Source organism: Lissotriton vulgaris, chromosome 6 (assembly GCF_964263255.1).
Source record: "Lissotriton vulgaris chromosome 6, aLisVul1.2, whole genome shotgun sequence".
Classification (NCBI taxonomy): Eukaryota; Metazoa; Chordata; class Amphibia; order Caudata; family Salamandridae; genus Lissotriton; species Lissotriton vulgaris.
In genome coordinates, this window is record NC_141694.1 from 705147106 (window position 1) to 705172045 (window position 24940).

Here is a 24940-nt window from a genome sequence, read left to right on the forward strand (position 1 = left end):
GAAGCTAGGGGTTCGGAACTTTCTCCTAATGGGAGCTGCCATCTGTGTCTGATGCTCCTTCAAAGGATGCTAAGCCATACCACATGGTCATGAGGAAGGCTGCTGAACTTTTAAATTTAACTTTGCCTACAGAGGAGTATAAGTCTAATTTCTTGACTGAGCTTCTCCATTCCCCAAGTTTTGTAATTGAACCGTTGCTTCCCTTTAATGAGGCATTAACTGAGCCTATTTTGGAGGTTTGGAGCAAGCCTCTTACAGCACCTGCAGTGTCTAAAAGTGTTGCAAGGAGGTATAAAGTTGCACCTGGGGACCCTGAATTTTTAACCTCGCATCCTTCGCCTGAAAGTCAGGTTATTCAGGCAGCCTGCTCTGAAAAGACTGTGGGTGCATTCCCTCAAGTGCCTGGGGATAAGGAAGCCAAAAAACAGGATCAGACTGCGAAGAAGTCCTTTTCTTCAGCAAGTATGGCTTTAAAATCTACAAACGCCACTTGCCTTATGGGGAGATACATTCATGCCCTGATGGATTTGTTGCGTCTGTTGGCTCCTAAAATTCCTGATGACAACAGGAAGGATTTTGAAGAGGTGTTGGCTGATGCACAGGCGGCTGCACACCAAGTGATCCAGAGTGGGCTAGATACTGCGGATTCAGTTGCTCGCATCATGGGAACTGCTGTTGCTTCTAGAAGGGCTGCCTGGCTGAAGTCATCGGACTTTTCGGCGGGCGTTCCAGCTGCATTATTGGATTTGCCTTTTGACGGTGTTGGGCTTTTTGGTAAAAAAGCTGATGCAGCTTTAGAAAGATTTAAGGACAGTAGGGCTACTGTCAAATCTTTGGGGCTGCTGACCAGAGGTTCATCTACCAAAAGGTATAGAGGCTTTGGACATTCTTCTTTTCGTCCCTACCGGCAAGGCCAACAGCAACAGCAGCAAAATCCCCTGTATAGGTCTTACAGGGGTAAGCAAAGAGCTCGTCCTCAAGGACGTCAAGCTTCCTTCTCCTCTTCCAACCCCAGAAAAGCAGCCCTAGATCCGCCATTCCGGATCATGCGGGTCCTGTAGGGGGTCGGCTTACCTATTTTCTACGGGATTGGTAATCGGTTACATCATATCTTTAAGTTCTCAATCTCGTAGAAAATGGGTATGCTCTTCCCTTTCGGGAATTCCCTCCGAATTACCCTCCTTGCCAAGGTTTTTGCACACAGGAACACCTGTTACTCCTGCAGGAGGAAGTGCAGACACTGTTAAGAAAGGGTGCGATAGAGTTGGTTCCAGAGCAGGAAAGGGGTCAGGGATGCTACTCCTGGTATTTCCTGATACCCAAGAAGGATGGCAGGCTTCATCCAATCCTGGATCTCAGGATCTTGAACCTTTACCTAAAACAGGAGAAGTTCAAGATGCTCACCCTTGCACAGGTTCTTCAGGCGCTGCAGGAAGAAGACTGGATGGTGTCAATCGATTTGCAGGATGCATATTTTTACATTCCTATCCTGCAGTCGCACAGGAATTATCTCTGTGTTACGGTGGGATCACAGCATTACCAGTTTGTGGTCCTTCTGTTTGGTCTTACTACTGAGCACCGAGTCTTCACCAAGGGGATGGCAGTGGTGGCAACACATCTCAGAAGGTCGGGGATACCGGTATTCCCGTATCTGGACGATTGGCTGATCAAAGCGTAATCTCCAGAGAAGGTGCGCCATCATCTGCAAGACACAACTCAGTTGTTGTACAGGTTGGGCTTTTCGATAAATGTTCCCAAATCTCACCTGGTGCCCTCCCAGCGCAACCTGTTCATAGGTGCGGTACTGGATACAACTGTGTCGTGCATTCCCTCCACCTCAAAGGATTCGCGACATACAGGAAATTATTCCTTTATTCTTCAATGGAGCGGTTGTTCCAGTCCTGAAGGTCCTTCGCCTGCTCGGTCTGATGGCTTCCTGCATTCTGTTGGTCAACCATGCACAACGGAGATCTCAGGGAGTCTGTGAGGATCTCCAGAGAAGCTGCAGCGGATCTGACTTGGTGGGGAGTGGAAGGCAACCTGTCTCAAGGAAAGCCCTTTCAACTGCCTCCATCGGTGGCCACAGTGATATCGAATGCATCCACTCTAGGGTGGGGTGCTCATCTGGGGGATCTGGAGGTCAAGGGTCTTTGGTCTCTAGAGGAAAGGTGTCTTCCATCAACCTTCTAGAATTGAGGGCGATACGTCTGGCGCTCAAAGCCTTCCTCCCGTCCCTTCACGGTCGGTCGGTTCAAGTCCTGACAGACAACACCGCCGCGATGTGGTATGTCAACAAGCAGGGAGGAGTAGGGTCGCAGTGTCTCTGCAAAGAGGCTCTGCGTCTCTGGTCCTGGGTTCAGGAACATCAGATTTGTCTAATGGCAAATCATCTGGCCGGGGTTCTGAACGTTCGTGCAGACAGTCTCAGTCGGCAGTTCTCAGTTGACCACGAGAGGAGGCTCCATCCAGAGGTGGTTCGTTACGTCTTTCGGATGTGGGGAACTCCTCAGGTGGATCTTTTCGCCACTCGCGAGAATGCTCACTGCCTGTCATTCTGCAGCCTCCAGTATCCGATGCAGGGAGCGTTGGGGGATGCGTTTCAGTTGAGTTGGGACTCACAACTCCTTTACGCGTTTCCCCCCCATACCCTTGATTCCTCGGGTTCTGAGGAAGATTCGCCAAGACCGGGCCCAAGTTATATTGATTGCCCCGGATTGGCCAAGAAGGGTGTGGTACACAGATCTTCTCCACCTCTCCTCGTGCCCGCCGCTCCGTCTCCCTTTCAGGGCAGATCTCCTCTCTCAGATGGAGGGGCAGGTTCTACACCCCCACCTCCAGACCTTACACCTTCATGCCTGGAGATTGAACGGGGCAACCTGAATTCCTTTTCTCTTCCACATGATGTGGTGGATGTCATCTTATTTGCCAGGCGTGACTCCACCAAATCTATCTATTCGTACAGATGGTCTAAATTTGTCACTTTGTGTGGAGAGAAATCTGTTGACCCATTGAAGGCACGTTTATCAGATATATTACAATTTGCTCTTTTTTTGGCGCAGCAAGGGTTTGCTGTTGCCACAGTCAAGGGTTATCTTTCGGCTTTGTCTGCATTTCTCTGTTACCAGATCAGCCGTCATTGTTCAAATCTCCTGTGGTTTTAAGATTTTTGAAGGGCCTTACAAATACATTTCCTCCTACTCCCTTTATTGTGCCTCAATGGGACTTAAACCTGGTGCTTACTTTCTTGATGGGTTCTCCTTTCGAACCTTTACATAGCTGTCCCTTGAGACTTTTGTCTTTTAAGACTGTCTTCCTGGTTGCAATTACCTCGGCAAGGAGGGTAAGTGAGCTTCAAGCTCTTAGTTCTAAGCCCCCATTCTTGACCATTCATGCTGAACGAATGGTTCTCAGGACCAGGGCTGCTTTTCTGCCTAAGGCGGTAACTCCTTTCCATCTAGGACAGTCCATTACCCTTCCAACCTTCTATTCCCCCCTCACCCTTCCAAAGAGGAGGAGAGACTTCACCGCCTGGACCCTAAGAGGGCGGTGAGCTTTTACCTGGACAGGGCGAGAGAGTTCAGGTTGGATGACCAGCTGTTTGTTGGATTTGCTGGCTGCAAGAAAGGAAAAGCTGTGCACAAGTGCACACTTTCAAGATGGATCATACTATGCATCAAGATCTGCTACTCCCTGGCGGGTAAGGAACCTCCAGAGGGTATAAGGGCTCATTCTACTAGAGCAAAGTCTTTAATATCTGCTTTGTCTAGGGGTGTACCTGTAGAGGATATTTGTAGAGCGGCAACTTTGGCCTCCCTCCACACTTTTGCGAAGCATTACTGTTTGGATTCCGAGGTGAGGAGGGACGGCCACTTTGCGCGCTCTGTTCTCCAGGATTTTCTGGTATAGGAGAGTGGTCACCCTCCTCCGGGAGTGGGGACTGCTGTGGGACTCTATTCACAAGGTGAGAAATCCACTGGCAGATGTATCTATCAGAAGAACAAGTTACTTGCCTTCGGTAACGCTTTTTCTGGTAGATACAGTATCTGCCTGTGGATTCCTCACATGCCCACCCGCATCCCCGTTGTCCACTCTTCTATACCTTAGATAATGACAATGTTATGTTTGAATGTATATATGTTATTCTACTTGAATTACTGCATTGTCTTTACACTGTGTGTGTTATCTTGACTATTGTATACTGTGTATATATCTACTGTTGTCGGTCCGTCCGTGTGCCTCGAAGGCACGGAAAAAAGGACGGAACTGATGTAATCGCGCCGGCGTGGGCCTATTATAGTGTCGGTGACGTCAGCGGAGTCTCGCGCGATGCCGTGCCTCTGTGACGTAGTCCACGTCGGCGCGAAGCTACAAAAAGAATTTCCGAATGTTACTGACGCAAGGGGATATTCACAAGGTGAGGAATCCACAGGCAGATACTGTATCTACCAGAAAAAGCATTACCGAAGGTAAGTAACTCGTTCATCCCACCCCTCTCTCTCAAGCTGCAAGTCACAACCATCAGTGCTTTCACTCTAGAATCCCTCCCTCTTCTGGCACAATCAAGGGGATGGATAGTCTGGGTGTGGGTAGGGGGTTCTCTCAGCATTGTCAGTATAGCTGCCCATGCTTGCAGGTCAGCCTCGGTTCTATCGTCCATCCTAGTATGTTTCATGCGTATTTCCTCAGCTATTACCCTCTGAGATGTCTCTTAGCCAGTCCTTGTAGCCTGGGAGCTCGGGTGCTAACAACCAGATCGTGATGCAGCGTTTAGCCAGCACCAGCCTTAGGGACATGAACTTCGGACTCATTTTCTTCCTGTTCAGCATCAGGAGCAGCCCCAACAACACCAGTTTGATATAAAACTGAATTGTTCCCCGTTGAGTCCATCCACGACCTCCTGCCAGAACAGTATTTTGGCCCGACAGTCCCACGCCACATGCACAAAGTCTGCCTCTTCCCTGCAGCGGGAACATTTCGCTGCTAGTGATGGATAAATAATGTGTAGGGTTTTTTGGGTGATGTCCAGTTGATGTATGTAGTTGTATTGTATCAGTTTAAATCAGGCATTTGATGACACTGTCTACACACCCCCATATATTTTCTCCCACTCTCAAGCTGTAAGTGGCTTGTTGAACTTTGTAATACTTTTAAAAAGCAAGTCTACAGCGAATACCATATGCCTTTCTACCTGTTAGACCCTATCCCCAACAATTTTTCCCTTTTCAAGGCTACCCCAGAGGGTTGTAAAACCCCCTAAGCAAGGCCCTCCACCTTCTTCACAAAAGGCCTTAAAGTCCTTTCTCGGATGAGTATCGAGCAAAAAACGCCAAGGCCACCAGTGGCAGCACACTTCCCAGTCATCTGCAGCATCAGCCTCCAAGCTGCTTCAGTTTGCCCTTAGCAGCACACAACCATCCTATGAACACAAGTGGGTCCTTCAGATTGTTTAACAAGGCTATGCCCTGCTATTCCTTTCAAACCTGCTGCACTTTTCCCATCAGTCTTTCAGAGGAGCACCTATCAATCTTCCACCATGAAGTGCAGGCTGTTTCGACCAAAGAAGCCATAGTAGGGCTCTGGCCCTGGAAACAGGGAAGTGCTTTTTTTCCTGCTAAATTCTTGTGCTGAAGGACTGGGGTATTTGTCCTCTTTTAGATCTATTCCCTCTGGTCACCTTCATGCAGAAGGACAAATTCAAGATTCTCATTTTGGCTCAAGTTTTGTCTGCCCTGGATCCAGGCGACTGGATTGTGACTTTGGACCTGCAGCATGCCTACTTTCATGTTCCCGTCCTGCAGTCCCACAAACACTACATGAGGTTCAAGGCGAGTCAGTACCACTTTCAAATTGTACTCCTCTTCAGCCTCACAGACGCCCCTTGACTGTTCACAAAAGTGATGGAGGTTGTCATATCACCCTTTGGAGGTTAGAGTTTCCAGTTTTCTTCTACCTCAATGACTGACTGTTTAATGCAGGTTTGCCACAACCACTTGTAGACCAACCCCGAGATGACGTTGAACCTCCTAACATCATTTGGGTTCATTATTAATGTACAGAAGTCACAGCTGACTCCTTTTCAGAGGGTCCCTTTCATTTGAGCCATTCTGAACACTGTGAAGTTTTCAGCCTTCCTTCCATCACAAGTCCAGGACATTCTGGTTATGAACCTGAAGTTTGAGCCTCTGTCCGGGATCTCAGTGAGAGTGGCTCTGAGCCTTCTGGGCCTCATGCATTCTGCTTATTGACTTTGCGAGGTGACATTTGCAGGCTCTGGTGGGAAAGCTGTGAAGAATATTATTGCTGTATTCCAAGGGTACCTGTCCAATTCCATCTAGGTTTCGAGGAAGGCTGCAAAAGATCTAAGATCTACAGTGGTGGCTGCTAGACTGCAGTTGTAGCAGTAGCTTAAACTGATTTCAGCTCCATCCAGAGCTGGCATGGTGATGGATGCATTGCTGCTAGAATGGGGAGGTCATCTGGGACAGGTGAAGATTAGAGGACTTTGGTCTCTGAGTCTCGCCCATCAAACTGTACGAGTTGTGGGCCATTCACGTGGCACTGAAAGCCTTCCTACCATTCATCATAAGGCAACTGATTCAGGTTCTCACAAACGGCACCATCATGTGGGGAATATATCAAGCGGGCGGGTCTTGTTCCAGGTGGCACTTCACCTCTGGATCTGGCTGCTACCTCATGACATTTCCTTGGTCCTGAACCACCAGGCAGGGTCTTTGGAATGTCCAGAGCAGATACACTTAGCCAGCAGCCTGTGGCAGATCACCAATGGTGGTTACATCCCAATGTGGCAAGAGCATCTTCCAGCAAAGGGGACAACCTTCCCTAGAACTTTGCCTTAGCCAACAACGTGCAGTGTCAAAACGTTAACACGCAGAAGTTCCAAGAACGCTCTCTCACAGAGATGCATTCCGGATAGAGTAGAGCACAGTACTCCTATGCATCTTTCAAAAACTACCTATTTTGCCAGAGTTCTAGGTAGATTAGGAATTGACTGGGTTCAAGTTATCAGAGTGACTCCTTATTGGGAAAGAAGAGTAGTTCCTAGAACTTCATTACCACCTGTCCTCTGATCATGAGGATCTCCTGTCTCAAAGGTAGAGCAGTATCCTGCACCTGAACCTGTGCATTGTGCAGCTCCTTGTATGGCGATTGGGTTGCAACAACTGACTGGATTTAAGGTTCCTCCTGAAGTTGGACGTCGTACCTGCTGCCAGACATTCTGCTACAAAGTCTTTCTACTTCTGGCCCTGGGACATGTTTGTTTCCTGGTGTGGCACTCTCAACACTGACCCATTACAGGCCAAATTGTCAGATGCCTTATTTGTTTTATCCCTGGCTCAGCAAGTCCTAAGAGTGGACACTTAAAGGTTACTTGACGGTCCTTTACAATATTTTAAGTTTAACCGCATCCTTGCTATAGTACATTCCCGTGCTGCAATTTTCAAAATCCCATGTTATGTGACAAGGTCAACTCTTCAAACGCACAGCGCAGGTAACACCCATGACGAAGTTGACCTTGTCACAAGCATCGAAGGGGTTAACAGACTAGCCATCATTGTTCAAAACACCTGTTGTGATAAAGTGTCTAAAAGGTTTGACTCGTTTGTTTCCTCCTAAGCCCTTTCTGAAGTCACAGTGGAAAATTAAATTGGTCCTTACCGTCCTACTGTGCCCTCCATTCTAACTAATGCAGAACTGTGTACTACCTCTCCTGACTCTGAAAACTGTCATTCTGGTCAGTACCTCGGCTTGTTGCATGAATGATCTCCAAGCATTCTTTTTTGCAACCACCTTACACCACCTTTTTCTCATACAAAATTGAGTTGATGGCCAAGGAGGTCTTTTTGCTAGAAGTTGTCTGGTTTCCACATAAGGCAATTCATCATTCTCTCAACATGTTTTGCTCTGCCTCACCCATCAACAGAGGAGAGATTCCATTGACTGGACCCCAAAAGAGCTTTAAGCTTTTGCATTTTTCACACCAAAGACCATCAGGTGGATTATCAGCTGTTTTTTCAGATTATATGAGACAAAGAATGGCAAGGCGACGCATAAAAGGACATTGTCAAGGTAGATAGTCCTCTGCATTAAGACCTGCTACACACTGAACAAAAAGCAGTCTCGAAGGGGTTAGGGTCCATTCACTCAGGGCCAAGGCTGCTACCACTGCATTGGCATGGGGAGTGCATGTCCTTGGCATTTTTCAGGCCATGGTGTGGGCGTCAGTGCACATGCTTCATGAAGCACTACAGCATTGACAGCCAGGTCCAATGGGGAAGGTCATTTTACCTGTTCATTACTGCAGGATGTTTTAGCTATGAGCCATTCTACAGATGCACCACTTTGGGAGGTAAAACTTTGATATATATTCTAAAGGTGATTAATCTGCTATAAGTATCCATCAGAACAAGTTACTTACCTTTGGTAATGCTCTGTTCGAGGCATATGAGCTGCAGATTACACACTATGCATAGATGGCCACCTAGTGTTGGGCCCGGATGTTTGCAGTTTGTTTTGTTGTAGAAAAGAGTTTGGAAGTCACAGGATAGGTGACTCCTCCTTTGGATGATACTGCGCATGGGCATCGGCTCCATCCCCAGATTGTTTTTTTCCGCCACCATGCTCGGATGTGTTTCCAGCGCTCAGTGTTGGGACCGATTTTCCTTCGGCGCGCAATCCTCACCAACTTACAGAAATTAAGTTTTGAACGCTTTTCCAGTCGACGCTACTCTTAAACACCAAAGACTTCGATTCCGGTCGTAATCGACAGCCTTCGGGCCTAACTAGGCCTCGACTCCAGCTCATGGAAAGGATGCCATTTAAAAAGTGTTATAAATGTGGGTCGAAGTTTCCCCACACCGACCTTCATGAAGTGTGTAACCTTTACCTCTCCCCGGAGCACGAGGCCAAAGACTGTACCGCTTATGCCTCTTTCCGCTCCAAAAAGACTATCCGGGACCGAAGAGCGAGGAGAACAATGTCTCGATCTTCAGCTTCGATTCCGGATGACATCTTTGAAGAAGGCGTCAAAGTTCCAGAACAACGCGACGTCGACAGCCATTCCGAGGCAGAAGACTCCAAAGTCGAGGACATCACTCCAGCACAGCGGGTCGTAAGTAAGCCCGTCGACCCCGACCCTTCCTCGGCACACCCAAAGAAGGCCCCGGTCACACCCTCTGGCTCGGGTGCACACCTACACACTGCTTCTACTGCCCCACCTTCGGGCCCGGCTAAGAAGCTAATTAAGCCTTCAGGCGACTCGGGCTCGAGTCTACCTTCGCACTGTGTCGGCGCACATTTACAGGCACCGAAAAAGGCAACTTCACTGGCTAAGCCGACATCGAAACCATCGGCGCAGAAACATACCACTACTCCTTCGGCACCGAAACCCAGGTCGGAACCAAGCAAACCTGCTTCGGATTCGAAAAAACCACCGAAACCGAAAAAAACATCGGATCCCACAAAAAAAAAAGCTTTGGAGCCAAAAAAGACTCCTGCTTCACGGTTAAAGACATTGCCAAAAAACCAAAACAAACCGCTTCGGTGCCAAAACCTTCCTCGGCACCAAAAGATCGGCCTCCTGCAGAGGACTTAATTCATCAATACCCTGCTCAGAAGAGACTAGCTAAAGATCCAATCACTGGACGGCTAATTTTGGCTTCAAAAAAGCGACCACTGGACACACCAGCTCCAGCTCTGCATTCAAAGAAAAAGGACATGGCTACCTCTCCCTTAAGACTGCCTTCGCCTTCTCTTTCACCTGTACCATCACCACATCCTCCCATACCACAACATTCCCCAGCATCCTCTATCATACCAGACGATGACAACAGGGATGATATCTCTGACGATATGGGGGGTAACATACCTGATCCAGCTACTCCTACAGGATCACCTGACCCGTGGGATGATTACAACACCCCAGATGTCTCAAATGCACCTCAAGATGACATATACCCCTCAAGGCCTTCCCCACCAGAAGACACTATGGGTTTCAATCAATTAATTCACAGAGCTGTGCAATATCATGGGGTAGCTATGAATACAGACCCTGTAGATGAAGACTTCCTAATGGATACCTTTGATAACGCACAAAGGTCCTCATCCATTTTACCAATGCTTAAAGGAGTGATTAAGCATGCACCTGAAGTCTTCAAGGACCCAGTCAGAACTCTGGTCACTAACCCTAGTATAGAGAAAAAATATAAAGCTGCCCCCTCAGACCCAGCATACATTTAAAGCCCAGTACCACTAGACTCTTTTGTAGTTTCCAATGCCCACAAGAGAGCAAACTCGCAAACATCAGGTGAAGCTCCACCACCAGATAAAGTCTAAGCTACTTGACGCATCATGGAAAAGAACGGCGTCTCAAGCAGCAAACATGTAGCGTATCGCCAATACACAGGCATTATTAGCCAGACACGACAGGGCACATTATGACGAATTATAATCATTAATGAGGCACCTCCCTGATAAGTACAAGGATAGAGCAAATGAGCTTATCCAAGCGGGGAAAAATATTACAAACACCTCTATTCGATGTGCACTTGATGCAGCAGATACTGCCTCTAGGGAAGTTAACACCAGCGTTTAATTACGTAGACATGCCTGGCTACGCATTTCGGGGTTCAAACCTGAAGTACAATCACCCCTTTGATGAGCAACACCTATTCGGACCGAACGTAGATGTATCACTTGAAAAAATGAAAAAGGATACAGATACCGCCAAATCTATGGGAGCCCTGCAGTTGCAGGCTCCCAGACGTTAATTTCGACGCTCATCCTATAGAGGTGCCACCAGGGGATAATCTTCAGACACACCTTCTACCTCATACAAAGCCCCTACACAGTCCACTTACAGCAAGTGCTACCAAAGGGGTGGTTACAGGGGTAACCATAACAAAGGCAGAGGTAAAAATAACAACTCCCGCTCTGCCTCTACCCCTGCCCAATGACTCCCTCCCCCTTCCCCCGTCCCATTCCACTCCTGCCGGGGAAAGACTTCAAAAATACCTGCCCGCCTGGGAAAACATCACATCAGACAGGTGGGTTCTCCAAATAATTCAATCAGGCTACTGTCTAGAACTAACATCCATCCCCCCCCAAACATACCACCCAAGCAGCGTCCAATGTCACACGAACATTTAACACTGCTCAGACAGGAGGTAATATCCCTCCTGCAGAAAAATGCAATAGAAATAGTTCCAGAGCATCAGAAAAACAAGTATACTCCCTATATTTCCTAATACCAAAGAAGGATGGATCTCTAAGACCCATCTTAGACCTCAGACCTCTAAACATTTACATACAGTCGGATCATTTTCATATGGTCACACTCCAACATGTCCTTCCACTTCTGGTACTAAACGACTTCCTTGTCACTCTAGATCTCAAGGACGCCTACATCCATATTCCAATCCACACAGCGCACAGAAAATATCTCAGATTTGTGCTAGACGGGCAGCACTACCAGTTCAAAGTGCTCCCATTCGGAGTCACAACAGCGCCACAGGTGTTTACAAAATGCCTAGCAGTAGTAGCAGCACACTTAAGAAGACAACATATTCATGTCTTCCCATATCTAGACGACTGGCTCATAAAAGCCAGCTCATACAGCCAGCGTGTACAACACTCTCACGCTACTATTCAACTGCTTCATGACTTGGGATTCACAGTAAATCACACCAAATCGCATCTGCAATACTTGCACATACAACAGTATCTCGGTGCTACAATAAACACCCAACTAACACTAGCTTATCCCTCTCCAGCCAGGATAACAAGTGTACAAACTCTCCTAACAAAATTCAAACCGCAACACTCGCTACCAGCTCGAGTGTTCATGCAGCTCATAGGAATGATGGCATCTTGCATATTTGTAGTACCTCACGCAAGACTGCAAATGCGTCCACTTCAAGAGTGCCTAGCACGCCAATGAAACCAGGCTCAAGGTCAACTAACAGACCTAGTGTTTGTATACGGTCGGACTCTCGTTCTCTGCAATGGTGGTACACCAAAAACCTTTCCAAAGGGCCACCGTTTCTAGAGCCAGTTCCTCAAATACTCATGACAGCGGACGTATCGCTCTCCGGCTGGGGAGCTCACCTACTGCATCACGCCATGCAAGGCAGCTAGACAAGGGCAACAAAAGTTTCTCCAGATCAACCATTTGGAGTTGCTAGCTGTGTTTCTCGCCCTAAAAGCATTTCAAATTCAAGTGTCAGGCAAAGCTGTCTTAGTCCGCACAGACAATATGACAGCTATGTACTACATAAACAAACAAGGGGGAACACACTCTCTGCAGCTCTCTGTTAACACAGCAGATATGGATATGGGCTATACCACTAAAGATCTTCCTCTTAGCCCAGCACGTCCCAGGAGTACAAAACACTATGGCAGATCTGCTAAGTCGACAAACACAGCAGATCCACGAGTGGGAACTTCATCCGCAAGTTCTTCATCCGTTCTTTCAAATGTGGGGACAACCTCAGATAGACCTCTTTGCCACCCACGATAACACAAAATGCCCAAACTTTGCCGCCAGATACCCACACCCATTGTCTAAAGGCAATGTGGTATGGATGAACTGGTCAAAACTATTTGCATACACTTTTCCTCCTCTCCCACTACTTCCGTTAGTGGTACGCAAAGTACAACATTCCCTGACGCTCATTCTAGTCGCTCCAACTTGGGCCAGACAACCATGGTACACCACGCTGTTGCAGGTGTCTGTAGTACCACACCAAAAACTAAACCTATCTCCACGCCTATTAACACAGAACCATGGAGAGATCAGACACCCGGACCCAGCTTAGCTCAACCTAGCGATCTGGCTCCTGAGGTCATAGAGTTTGGTTACCTCAACCTTCCTCCAGAATGTATGAACGTTATCAAAAAAGCTAGACGTCCCACTACTAGAGCATGTTATGCTGCTAAGTGGAAACGGTTTGTCATATACTGCCAAAACAACCAAGTAAATCATTTAGACGTGTCTATTAAACACATCATAGGATATCTATTACACCTTCAAAAGTGTAATTTAGCCTATACATCTCTGACTACACCTCGCTGCCATTGCAGCATACTTACAAAATAGACAACATCTATCTCTTTTTAGAGTACCAGCTATAAAAGCTTTCATGGAAGGACTCAAAAGAATAATTCCTCCCAGAACACCACCTGCACCAGTGTGGAACTTAAAAATTGTTCTCACAAGATTAATGGGACCTCCCTTTGAACCGTTACATGAATGTGAATTGCAATTCCGAACCTGGAAAGTAGCTTTCCTAGTAGCAATTACTTCTTTCAGAAGGGTTAGTGAACTACAAGCACTTACCATTCAAGAACACTTTCTGCAAATGCATCATAACAAAGTGGTTCTTCGTACTAATCCTAACGTCATTTCACCATTCCATCTAAATCAATCAGTTGAGCTACCCGTATTTTTCTCGCAGCCTCAAACAGTTGCAGAAAGAGCTCCACACACCTTAGATGTCAAAAGAGCATTACTGTACTATATCGAAGGGACACAAACTTTTCACCGCCACATAAAGGCAACCCCATATCAAAATCAGGGATCGCTAGGTGGATTGTTAAATGCATACAAATATGTTACCACAAAGCCAAACGTACATTAACAATTCCTCCAAAAGCCCATTCTACAAGGAAAATAGGGGCTTCAATGGCATTCTTGGGGAACATTTCCCTACATGATATATGCAAAGCAGCTACATGGCTTACACCGTTCACCGCACACATTCACAAAGCATTACTGTGTAGATGTGCAAACTAAACAACAAGCCACTGTGGGCCAGGCTGTACTAAAAACACTGTTTCAAACAACTGCAACAGATACTGGTGGTCGCCGCTAGGTGTGGGTACTGCTATACAATCTATGCATAGTATGTAATCTGCAGCTCATATGCCTCGAACGGAAAATGCTACTTACCAGTATGCATCTGTTCTTGGCATGTAGAGCTGCAGAGTTACACACGCCCAGCCGGCTTCCCGGCTACCTTTATCTGTTCCAGTATTATCTTAAGTAGATACAAATCACATGGACATCACTACCTCTTGTACAGCTCCATCACTTCCCTAATGGCGAAAAACAATCTGGGGATGGAGCCGATGCCCATGCGCAGTATCATCCAAAGGAGGAGTCACCTTTCCCGTGACTTTCAAAGACTTTTCTACCACAAAACAAACTGCAAACATCCGGGCCCAACACTAGGTGGCCATCTATGCATAGTGTGTAACTCTGCAGCTCTACATGCCAAGAACAGATGCATACTGGTAAGTAGCATTTTCCTTCTGGTGGGGACTCTGACCACAGATTCTTCACCACTTTTTCTTTGGGATCATCTATGTTTTCCATTGAAAAAGGTCCAAAACTAGAGAGCTGCACAATGACTTTTGTTGTGCTCCGCGTCCTAGAGCTTGAACAGAGATAAAGAAACTGATGTTGACTCACAGGGGTGGCCCTTGTATGTGGCTCCATCCTCACTTCCATGGCAGAAAGGAGTCCACACATGGCGCCTCCTACCGGTGTGTGGGAGCAAAGCTGTTATTAATCTTCCAGATCCAGTCTGATGCCTCTGGTTATTCTAAAGGCAAACAATATACTGTTACATGGAGCATCCACGGGAAAGAGTATTACCAAAGATAAGTAACTTGTTTTTCCAGTACAAAACCAATAGCAGTATAAAGAGCAATTATCATATGTGTCTGTACTGTCTATAACATTTACAGAAACATACTTTTTTATAGTCAATAATTGAATTACATTTTAAGTTTGTATCTTTTAAACTAGTTTTGAATTTCCATTGTTTAAATGTATTGCTGCCTATCTGCACTCAAAGAAAGATGGATTCCTGTTGGAATCTCCTGGTCCGTTTTACAGTTTTGAGAGTTCAATTTCATGCATCTTTCTTTTACCACACCAATGTATTTGCAGATGAAGCTGTTGCAGATGACACTTCATTAGCAACGGAATACATATTATGGTAACCTGACCTAGCTCCCCGTACTTGAGTGGTGGCAGAGACCCTCCAAGACACTAGTAGGGAGTTATCCAGAACCTACAGACCAGAGATGGCTAAGATAATTGAAGTGTGCTTGCAGAGTTGGAGAATGATCTTGGGGTACTTACCGATCTCACTTTACGGTCCCCTCAAGAGGTGTCTTCATGGCAACCATTTAGAATTGAGAGCAGCGAGACCTGCATTGTAAGCCTGCCTTCTACTGGCACAACAAAAACAAGGCCAAAAAGATCAGCTTGTGTCAGTAGGCTGAAGACAAATTCATTGTTATGCCAGCTGCTCAACTCTCGGAGTTACAACATGATGGCAGATTGCCTATGCCGATTGATTTTCCAGAACACATTGGAACATTTTAAGGAGATGATGGTACATCATTTTCCAACCTGGGGCGAGCCAAACGTCTCCTTACAATACATGCCAACAGGAAATGTCTGGAGCTTTGCTTAGTGAAACCTTGTTTATTAAATTCAGTGTCCTGGGCTTTTGATCTTCATTTTTTGATCCCTGTTTTCCCCCTGATATGGAGAATTCTTCAAACTTTAAGGCAGCTGAAAGCTCCTGTGATCCTTATTGCTCCAGACTAGCTCCATATCCCGACTCTTTTAACCTCCATTTTCACTGCTGTGGCCTATTCTCCTAGTTGACAACCTTCTCTAACAGCACAGAAGTCATTTTATTCACCCAAATATGGGGATGCTCAGCCTTCAAGGCTGAAACTGTTGCCTCACTCTCTATGCATGAATTACAGCAGTGAAGTTGTGACTACACATCCGTTGATAACATTTGATTCCAGTATTGTGAATTTTCATACAATTGTGACTCAATAATTCATTGCATTAATTTAAAACTGAGGTTCTACTTGTACATCCTTTCAATGAGTGTTTTATTTTGCATAGAGGGTCTCAATGAACAGATAGTAAATGGATGTCAGACCAATCCTCTCTTTTTAAGGCACAAATTGTGTCCAGATTCTTAAACGGTCTTCAAAACAACTGTTGGCCTACTCTTCCTAGCGTGTCCATGTGACCTCTTAATCTGGTTCTGAACTTATGGGTGGAACTCTACCAACCTTCATTATTTCTAACAGGAGGAGGGTTTTTCTTTAAAAAGGCTCCCATGATTTTCTCAAGCTTGTGTTGATGCACCAGTGAGTGGTACAGAGACCCGAGAGGACTTCAGCATTTCCAGCACCCCCTACAATGACTTGTTGCTCTCTGCTGATAAAGGAATGATTCCAGAAACACATGTCTAGAGTTGCACTGCACAGGCTGCATCAACAAGGGTAAACAATTAAAGACTACTACTGAAGTATGTGTTATTCTGCACTGCATTTACTATGATGCATTTAGGCAAATTGTGTGGTAGGATGAGGCAGTGTGCTCCCACCCTCCATCCATAATTTTCTATCCTCTCAAATTTCTTATGGGAAAGGTGCTACTATTAGTGGTGATCAGTCTGTGAGAACAGTAGAATAACATTGCCTTTTACTACATTCTAAGAATGAAACCTATTTTTATTTTACTCTAGGTCATTTTGAACTGTAATCTGTTTCATGTTAATTCTTTAAAATTGTGTTTCCTCTTTCTTCTACTGCCCTTCTTCAATAAAGAGGCAGGTTTACCCAAGCTACATATCACATACTACCTTGATAAAAATTAAGATTCTAGACCCAAGGACAGTTCCTATTCAGACAATTTTTTAGGGCAGCTACCTGGGCTGCCTTACACTGCTTGATTGTTTGGATGTAGACGATTTTCTTTAGATGCATAGTGTTTTGCTCAGTCCAACTCTGCAGAGTTCTTAATTGAAATCAACCATATGATGGTACTCCGCCATCCTCTTTTTAGAGATGCTTCAGGAGTTGTTGACATAAGGAATCTGCTGGATCAAGTCTCCAGTACAAGAACAAGTACGTTTGGCAACATTCTTTATAATGGATGTGGAGTTTTCAACAGAATCCATATCACACTCCCCTAATGGAGTGATTGATTTTGCTTTTCTTGGTTTTCCTTTTAGCTCTCCCTGCTGTGTCCTGGTCCTCCGAGGGTGTGTGGATACAACAGGTGGTTTTGACTTCACCAAACCATTTAGAACCTTATTAGGATCTGCAGTATCACGGTCATTGAAGGTTCATCGTTCCATGGCTGACATTGTACAGACTGGCTACAAACATTTCCAGATCCTGTCGGGTGTTCCTTTTAGGAAGCTATGGGAGACTCCATATCTGACAGAAATACCATTACAAAGTTAAATAAGAAGCTTAGTTTGGAAGTTGAAGTGCATCGCCTACTATCGGAAGCGACTCAAGATCTCACTCAAACATTTATTTCTGGCTACATTCATGTGTTTGTAATAGCAACAATAATTTGGTAGTGTGCTGTCCTTGGTTACATTACATTGCAAATCCAACCTTCCAAATATAACCGTTACAGCGATTACCTTAATCTGTAGGTTCAATATACTGGACAGGTTGTTACTCACAGCCTCCCAGAATGTCTGAATCTTCGGGCAGTATATAAACCTATGCAGATCGTCTTCATTAAAACTGCCACACTTAGGACACGCCACCTCTCCTCCAGATCCAAATTTGGATAACCTTTGTGGTGTCCAGTAAGCCTTGTGAATAGTGAAAATATGGTTCCTCTTCCGATATGCAGTTTTCACGGTTTTGTCAAGCATAAACATTGATACTTGCCATTGGTCTTCCAGCGAAGTCTACGGCAAGCATCCTCCCCGCAAATCCTCCGGCAATGTGAAGGCCCCATCTTCCAACTCTAGAATGAGCCAGTACCACATTGCAACTTCCTTTTTGAACACAGCCCCAGACCGCAGTTTTTCCTCGAATTCATTAGGGCTCCTATTTTTTTCACCCGCTGAAAACCAACATTTGAATCTGGAGGAACTTAAACTTTGAAAACCTTTGACCTATTTCTTGTTTGCACCAAACCCAAGAGACCAGCTGACCTTCTGGCAATAACTGCTTCCACCTTAGTATGCCCGCCTCTTATAGAGGTAGTGCCAGTATGTCCTTAGTCCATTCCGGAGAACCTGGCGCCCAAATCGGAGCCCACTGACTGAAATGCAGGATTTTTAAGGTTTTCCTGAATTTATACTACAATTCAGCCAAGCCCTTTAACCCCTTCCCTGCTGGCCCGTTTCCGCCGCTGTGCGGTAAACAAAAGAACAGGGGCGGGCCATGACGAACCCCAGCCGTCATCAGCACACGAGCACCGTAGTGCATGACGGCTGGGGTTCGTCATCAGCATGGAAGGGGTTAAAATTTTAAACCTAACTTTCTTGAAATATTTCGGATCTGCGTATTTGTACATGAACCCCCATTCAGCTCCCTTCTTTTCTTCAACGCTGCCTCCAACATTCTGCCTTACTTTGATTTTGTGGGAGTATCCAGCGACATTCTACCTTTTTTTTGTAAAAACGCCCAAGAATAAAACAACAAATCAGGTAGCACAAAACAGTTTTTTTATGCTATGCTTTTGGCGGACCGAGAGATTTGCAAATTGTGGGTATCAATGGCCCCTCCAGCTGGGGATGGCTGGTTGATATCTATAAGATATATTGCTAAGTTGGATTTTTGGGATCAGGGGAACAAGAGATGAGTTTTGGTCCCCCTTTCTGACATGGCATGATCACCGAACGGTGACTCTAGATCAAGGGTCCAATGATTAAGCCTCTATCGGCCTCAGCTGGTTCAGCCTCTCCTGTGCGAGCAGGGAGATTAGGGAAAAATGGTGTACGGATTGGAAATTGAGGAGGTCTCTTTCTTTGCATCCAAGGGCGTCATCTAAGAGTCTATTCCTGGTTTCCTGTTTCCCAGCAATTGAGGTAACCCAGGGTTGGTATTGTTAGTAGAAGGGTGAAAATGAGGCAAATGAGGACAAAAAACATAATAATAATCCTGTGGTGTTGAGGGGAGGGGGCAGTGATTGCCCTTTTTCCCTTAGGAGGGCTGTACTGTGCTTTTAAGTGGAAGCATGGGATTGCGGATACTCACTATTGGAGTCCAAATTAACAAGCATTTGCAATGCAATAGGTCTCGCACTAATTAAGTTTGAGCTATTGGCATTGCTAAATATTGCAACACCAATTGCAAACAAAAGTCTATAAATTGTAGGCCAAAAAAAGTGTATTTATTTTGTAGCAATGGTGTCATGCCGGGCTTTAGATGAATATGTTTAAAAGTAAAGTGAGCCATACTGCGATTTCTACAATAGTTAATTGTGGATGCGTTAACAATTGATGTGTGCACTGACAGCTGGTGGTGTGTGTGCCTGTAGAAATCGTGCACTGATGGCTGCTGGTGTGTGTGCCTGGTGGAAGTGTGCCCTGATGGCTGGTATGTGTGTGCCTGGTGAAAGCGTGCACTGACGGCTAGTGTTGTGTGTGTGCGCCTGGAGAGTGCACTGACGGCTGATGGTGTGTATGTGCGCCTGGTGAAAGCGTGCACTGGTGGTGTTTGTGCCCGGTGAAAGCATGCACTGACGACTGATGGTGTCTGTGCCTGGTTAAAGTGTGCACTGGCGGTGATAGTGAGGGCAAAGTCTTACGTTTAGAAACCGATGATTACAGCTCCTCTCTGGGATTCCTTCTGGTTCAACTGATCAGCTGCACCATGTCAGGTAACAGGTATTTAGCCTTCTACCAAGTCTCCGAAGCTTTAGTATGCAGCCTTAGTAAACTCAACCAAATCTCTGAAATTTAGTCTTCAACCTTGCTACTTTCCAACAAATCACTGAATTTCTTGTATTCAACCTTAATAATGTCCACCCAATATCTAAATCTGTCGTTTTCAACCTTTATAAATCCCGCCAAATCTCTGCATCTCTGGCATTCAGTCATGGTAAATTTCACCAAATGTCTGAATCCTTAGATATCAACCTTCATAAATTCCACTGAATCTCTACCTCTCTAGTATTCACCCTTCGTAAATCTCTCTGAATCGCCCGTATTCAGCCTCTGTAAATCTCACGAGGGCCCTGAGTCTCGCCGGGCTCTCTGCTTTGCCCATCGGGCCTTTTATGCACATGGTCCCAGATGTATCTTTTCTAGATTCCACGTACAGGTTCTCTCCCCCCCCAGTTTGCTATAGCTTCCTCCTTGTCTCGGTATTCATCCTTTGAGCCAAGTGAAAAGGTGGCAGGGCCTTCACTGGGGTCAGCCCCCAGCTCTTCCATGAATCCCTCATCACAGAACATTCGAGAAGCCCCTGAAGGCCCACCCTTCCTGTTACAACAGGATATCGAGCTAGTTCAGTCTATAACTTTTGATTCATTAGCCCTGGCACCTAGAATCCTTTACGCCACCCGCAGCGCTGTATCAGGAACGCCACTTACCCATATCAGAAGCTTCTTGCTTCTCACATCTGCCCCTGTGCCTGCAAGGCAGCACCTGCCTCTTGCCGCCGGGTTGTCTCTCAATGATCCCCCAGTGTGTGCCCACCTCAGGCCCTAAGATGCACATTCATTGTGCCCTGCTTTTGCCTCTGGCCCAGGTTCTGCCCCAAAATGCCCTCCTTTCTGCCTCTAAGCACAGATGGTTTTGCGCTGATGGTCTGTTTTGGTCCCTCAGTCACACTGACCGAGGCACCCATCAGTTGCACACACCGATCACCCCTCCCACCCCAATGCCATCTGCGTGTGACGCTGTTCTCGTGCCAGCTCAACTGCCCCCCATCACACACTGAGCATCTCCCCCCCGCCCAACCCCCAGGGAAGCAGGAGGGGGGGATGGGGAGGGACACTCCTCCGCTCCCGGGATGGCTCCGCAGGCGGCTGCTCCTGGCGACGGGCAGACGGGTCTGAGCGGCGGCATCCAGTCTCCATCCCGGCACCGAGCAGGAGGGGCTCACCGCAGGGATCAGTCAGTATGTAGAACTGGGGAGGGGCTAAGAGACAGACTCTGTATGAATCTGAAATGGGATGCGACGGAGGGGGCTGTTGCTGTATCAATAATATTGGGGCCACCATTGCGTCCTAATAGGGTTCACTGAACCTGCTGGTGGGGGCTGTTTGTGGAGGGTGAGAGCGAGTCGCACAGGACATTGGCCATGGCACCTCTGAGATGAGGGGCCGTGAGCGTAAATGTAGAGGTCTGTTGAAGGTGGTCGGTCTGAGGGGAGGTGGGGTGCTGGTTGTGGAAGATAGGTGGGGGCTGCTGAGAGAGCTCTGTCTGGGTCTGAAGGGGAGGGGCTGTTTACAAACGCTCACTGCATAGACTTGCCGGTAATAGAGCTGTCTGCGAGACACTCAGCTGCCTCTGGCTATGAGAGAGACGTCTGTGAAGGATGGGGGTGTCTGTGAAAGGCAAGGTCTGTCATGGACAGGGCCGTGTCTCTCTGAGAGCTGTTGCCTTTTCTTAGGCACACACCGGATGTGCAGCACTGAAAGCGATCGTTTTCGCCATCGCTATTTAAAAATAAAATAAAAGACCACGAGTGATGCGCGTGCGAGCGCCACGGCAAGGCATATGCTTTCACTTATCACGCCCGTGCCTGGGCACGATAATTGAAAACATATGGGCTTTGGTGCGCGTAACAGACACCAATAGACCATGGGCGGAGCAACACGACCGCCTATGGCCTATTGCGGGTTCTGTTACAAAACAACACGCGCTCCAAGCCCAATCAGACAGGACTATAGGAAAAAGACACGCATGAGCGTGTTCATTTCCAGGGTCCATTTCTGAAACCCGGACAAAAGGACTCTCGCTGCGCGAACACTTCTGCGCCGTGTAACCCTAGGCGCGAGACCTAAAAAGGTGTCGGTACGCAGTACTAGACAGTACCTGCCCATTTAAAGTACTGAGCTATATGAAGCTAATCTTTTTAGTTAACCCTCTGAAACTGCAGAACCACTGTTCTATTTCAGTAACTTTTTTTTCTTTCAAGTTTTGCACAATTTCGTTATTGTTTAGTGCGTGTTGTTAATTAAAAGAAAGCATATAAAACATTCTCTGAAAACACCCATCAAAGAGAACTGAGTTCTCGCCATGATGTTTTTGTGCAAAGAAAACCCAAGAAACCCATACCCTGTAAATCATTATATGACTGAGCAACATTTTCTTATTAGCTGGCTCTCTAAATATTGGCTCCAGAGTTGTTTATTTTGTTTTGATTGATGAAAGGTTGCTTGCTATCTATTGAAAAGATTGACTTCTCTCGTCGGAGTTTCGGGTGGGCTTTCTCTGCTGCCTGAGTCTGCTGCTGTAGATTCTCAGTCGTCCTCGGTGAACCTCCGATCTCCATGGCGGAAAAAATAATCTGAGAGCTTCACACACACACAAAAGGGAAGGTAGCCTGACCAGGGAGATCAGGTTTCACTACCTCTCAACAACAAAGAAAGAAAAAGAGACAAAGCACTTTCCGACTCCAACCTCTAGATGACGGAATATGCACAGTATGTGAATGTAGAAGAGTCTAGGCTGCAAAACTATTACAGGTAAGTAACTAGTTACGTTGCTTGCTATCTATTGAAAAAATGGACTTGTATTTCATAAACACAGATTAACATGCCTCTATAAATATGGCCTACTTACTGTTTTTAATGGTACTGTAATGTATAAGAAATTACTTTGTTCAGAGATCAGTTTTTCATCTTGCTGCTTTCAACAGGAGTGGCAAGAACTGCAACAAAGTATACAGAGAAAAGAACGAGCACTTTTGGAAACTAAATCAAAGGTTACACACCCTGTTTACAGTCTATACTTTCCTGAGGTCAGTGATTTTTTTAGATTTTATTTACTGTAATATATCATTGAATAGGTATTTGGACATTATAGTACGTAATATGCTTACTGGAGTTCAATCTCCATGGCAGTGCCATGTTTGGGTTCTATATTGTTTCTGATGTAGCTTGCAGTGCTTTAAATGGGAAACATAAGTGCAGGTACTCCTCAAACTGAGTTGGGTGTGACTAGTGGGCGGGGCTAGGGGCGGGGCTAGGGTGGGATATGATACAATAGCACTTATTCCATCTGATGTGTATTCATTTTGTACTTGCATTATCCTTGTTAGTAATCTCAAATTCCCCAAATGTGCAGAATCCCTCTGCACATGTAACATAACACATGCTTAGTAATTAATAGGCATTTTGCTATTATGACCCACTAAAATATGTTTGCAGTCCATTGCATTTAAAGTGATCTTGAGATATTCTGTGTGGTCTTTGGCCAGAAATGTTTTCACACTGCTTAACACTGTGATTTTTAAACCTACCTTGTCTGATCATGAGCCATTGCTGTGATTTAGGCCAGCACTGAGTGATGTTGCGCCGCCATAGTACTATCCAGTGCAAGTGATGTGGGGTCCTGGTTCACCCTATCAGACCATGCCTCTGGAATTTCAGATCTTTGCTCTGTACCTTGTTTCCCACAGAGAACACTAAAAGATCAGGATGAGCTCACGAAGAATAGCACTTAGTTCATAATGGCATGCATGCAAAACTTGTGAAACAGAGGGGGAGACTTAGCTGTAAATTATATTTCAACTTTCACATCTTTTTTCCTTCATTCTCAAGAAAGCTAACAGAAAATAAAATTGAAATCTATCTCTCTAATAACTCTTAGGTATTCCCAATATGTTGACATGTATACATTGGGGGTCTGTAATGTAAGTGGCAGAGTAGAGGCAGTGAATGGGCGGCATCTGTGTTAGTTCATGCTTTTTAGGCGCTATGGAAACAAATCAATGACAAACATTTTTAGTGTCTGGAAGGGGGATGTCAAACATATCAACTATCTCTCTTTATGAGTCATGAATCCAAAAGCCCAGGCGTGGCACAGCCAAGCATGAAGGCAGATGTGTAATTGTGTCTCCCTCACACCTGGTCTCCTTACCTCGTCTTTAGTTGGTGTCAGAAGGTGAGAACATAAATATTCTAGGGTAGATTCTTTGTAACACTATGCACATCTCATTATTTTAGCTCAGTTATCCCTAAAGATGACACATTCTTTGAACAGTATTACTATTCATGCATTACTGCCACCACACTTTAGAATACGTAGCATCTGCCACCCTCCGCTTGAAGCCACCGACCATTTAGGAACTTCTAGGCCCCTCATTCAACCTATCCTATGTAACACATGGAAGTATGTTTGAGGCCTCAAATAAGACTGACTGGCTTTTGGTGTCTTCTGGCACAGAAGGAATCTCATCTTACAACCCACATTTCCTTTTCAGATTTGTGACTTAACAGGGGTTTGCAGCCTAAAATAACACACTATGGATTCTACAAGTCTCTCTGCTTGCTGGACATGTCTTGTATACCCAATTCATCCATTCCCCATCTTAAAGATTGGTACAATGATAATATAGAGCAGAGGATCCTTGTCTTACGACCTACTGAACCCTTTTAATGCATTTTGTGCAGCCATGCCTGATTCTATTGATTGCTGTTTGCTCAGAGACTGCTTTAGCTGTCTCATCAGCCTTATACAATTAATTTCCATAAATAAAAAATACACATGTAGAGGGGAATTTTACTCAACCGTCTTCATCCTGGGTCTGTTCAGCTATCATCCATCTGCTTCCACTCACCACAACAAAAAGCATGGGGTAAAAGCGGCAGCCCATGAATGCAACTAACCACCTTGCACTATGAGTGACAACATTTTTCCTAATCACATGGGCAAATTTGCCTTAACAAAGTGCACTTCACTGCCAGGCTGGTGTGCCAGTATTTTACTTTGGCAGTTTGTATCCATTTTCTAGTCATTGTGTTGGTTTAAAATAGGTCTCCAGGTTATAGTAATTGAGGGCCAAGGTAGCTTTAACTTGCGCCAATAAGAATCATACTACCATGTGATGTATATTGAAACTAAAAAGGGGTTTTAAACCATTTGAGGAGAGGATGTTGGAGAACAACTAGAGT

The 24940-nt window shown here is 45.7% G+C and overlaps 1 protein-coding gene across 1 annotated transcript in view; it reads left to right on the forward strand.

The window, feature by feature from the left end:
• Positions 1–24940, forward strand: part of SEC63 (SEC63 protein translocation regulator) — a 611233-nt gene that overhangs the window by 539543 nt on the left and 46750 nt on the right. The window contains exon 18 of the mRNA XM_086926685.1: positions 22684–22785. Coding sequence (XP_086782811.1) covers positions 22684–22785 — 102 coding nt within the window. The remainder of the gene's footprint in view (positions 1–22683; positions 22786–24940) is intronic.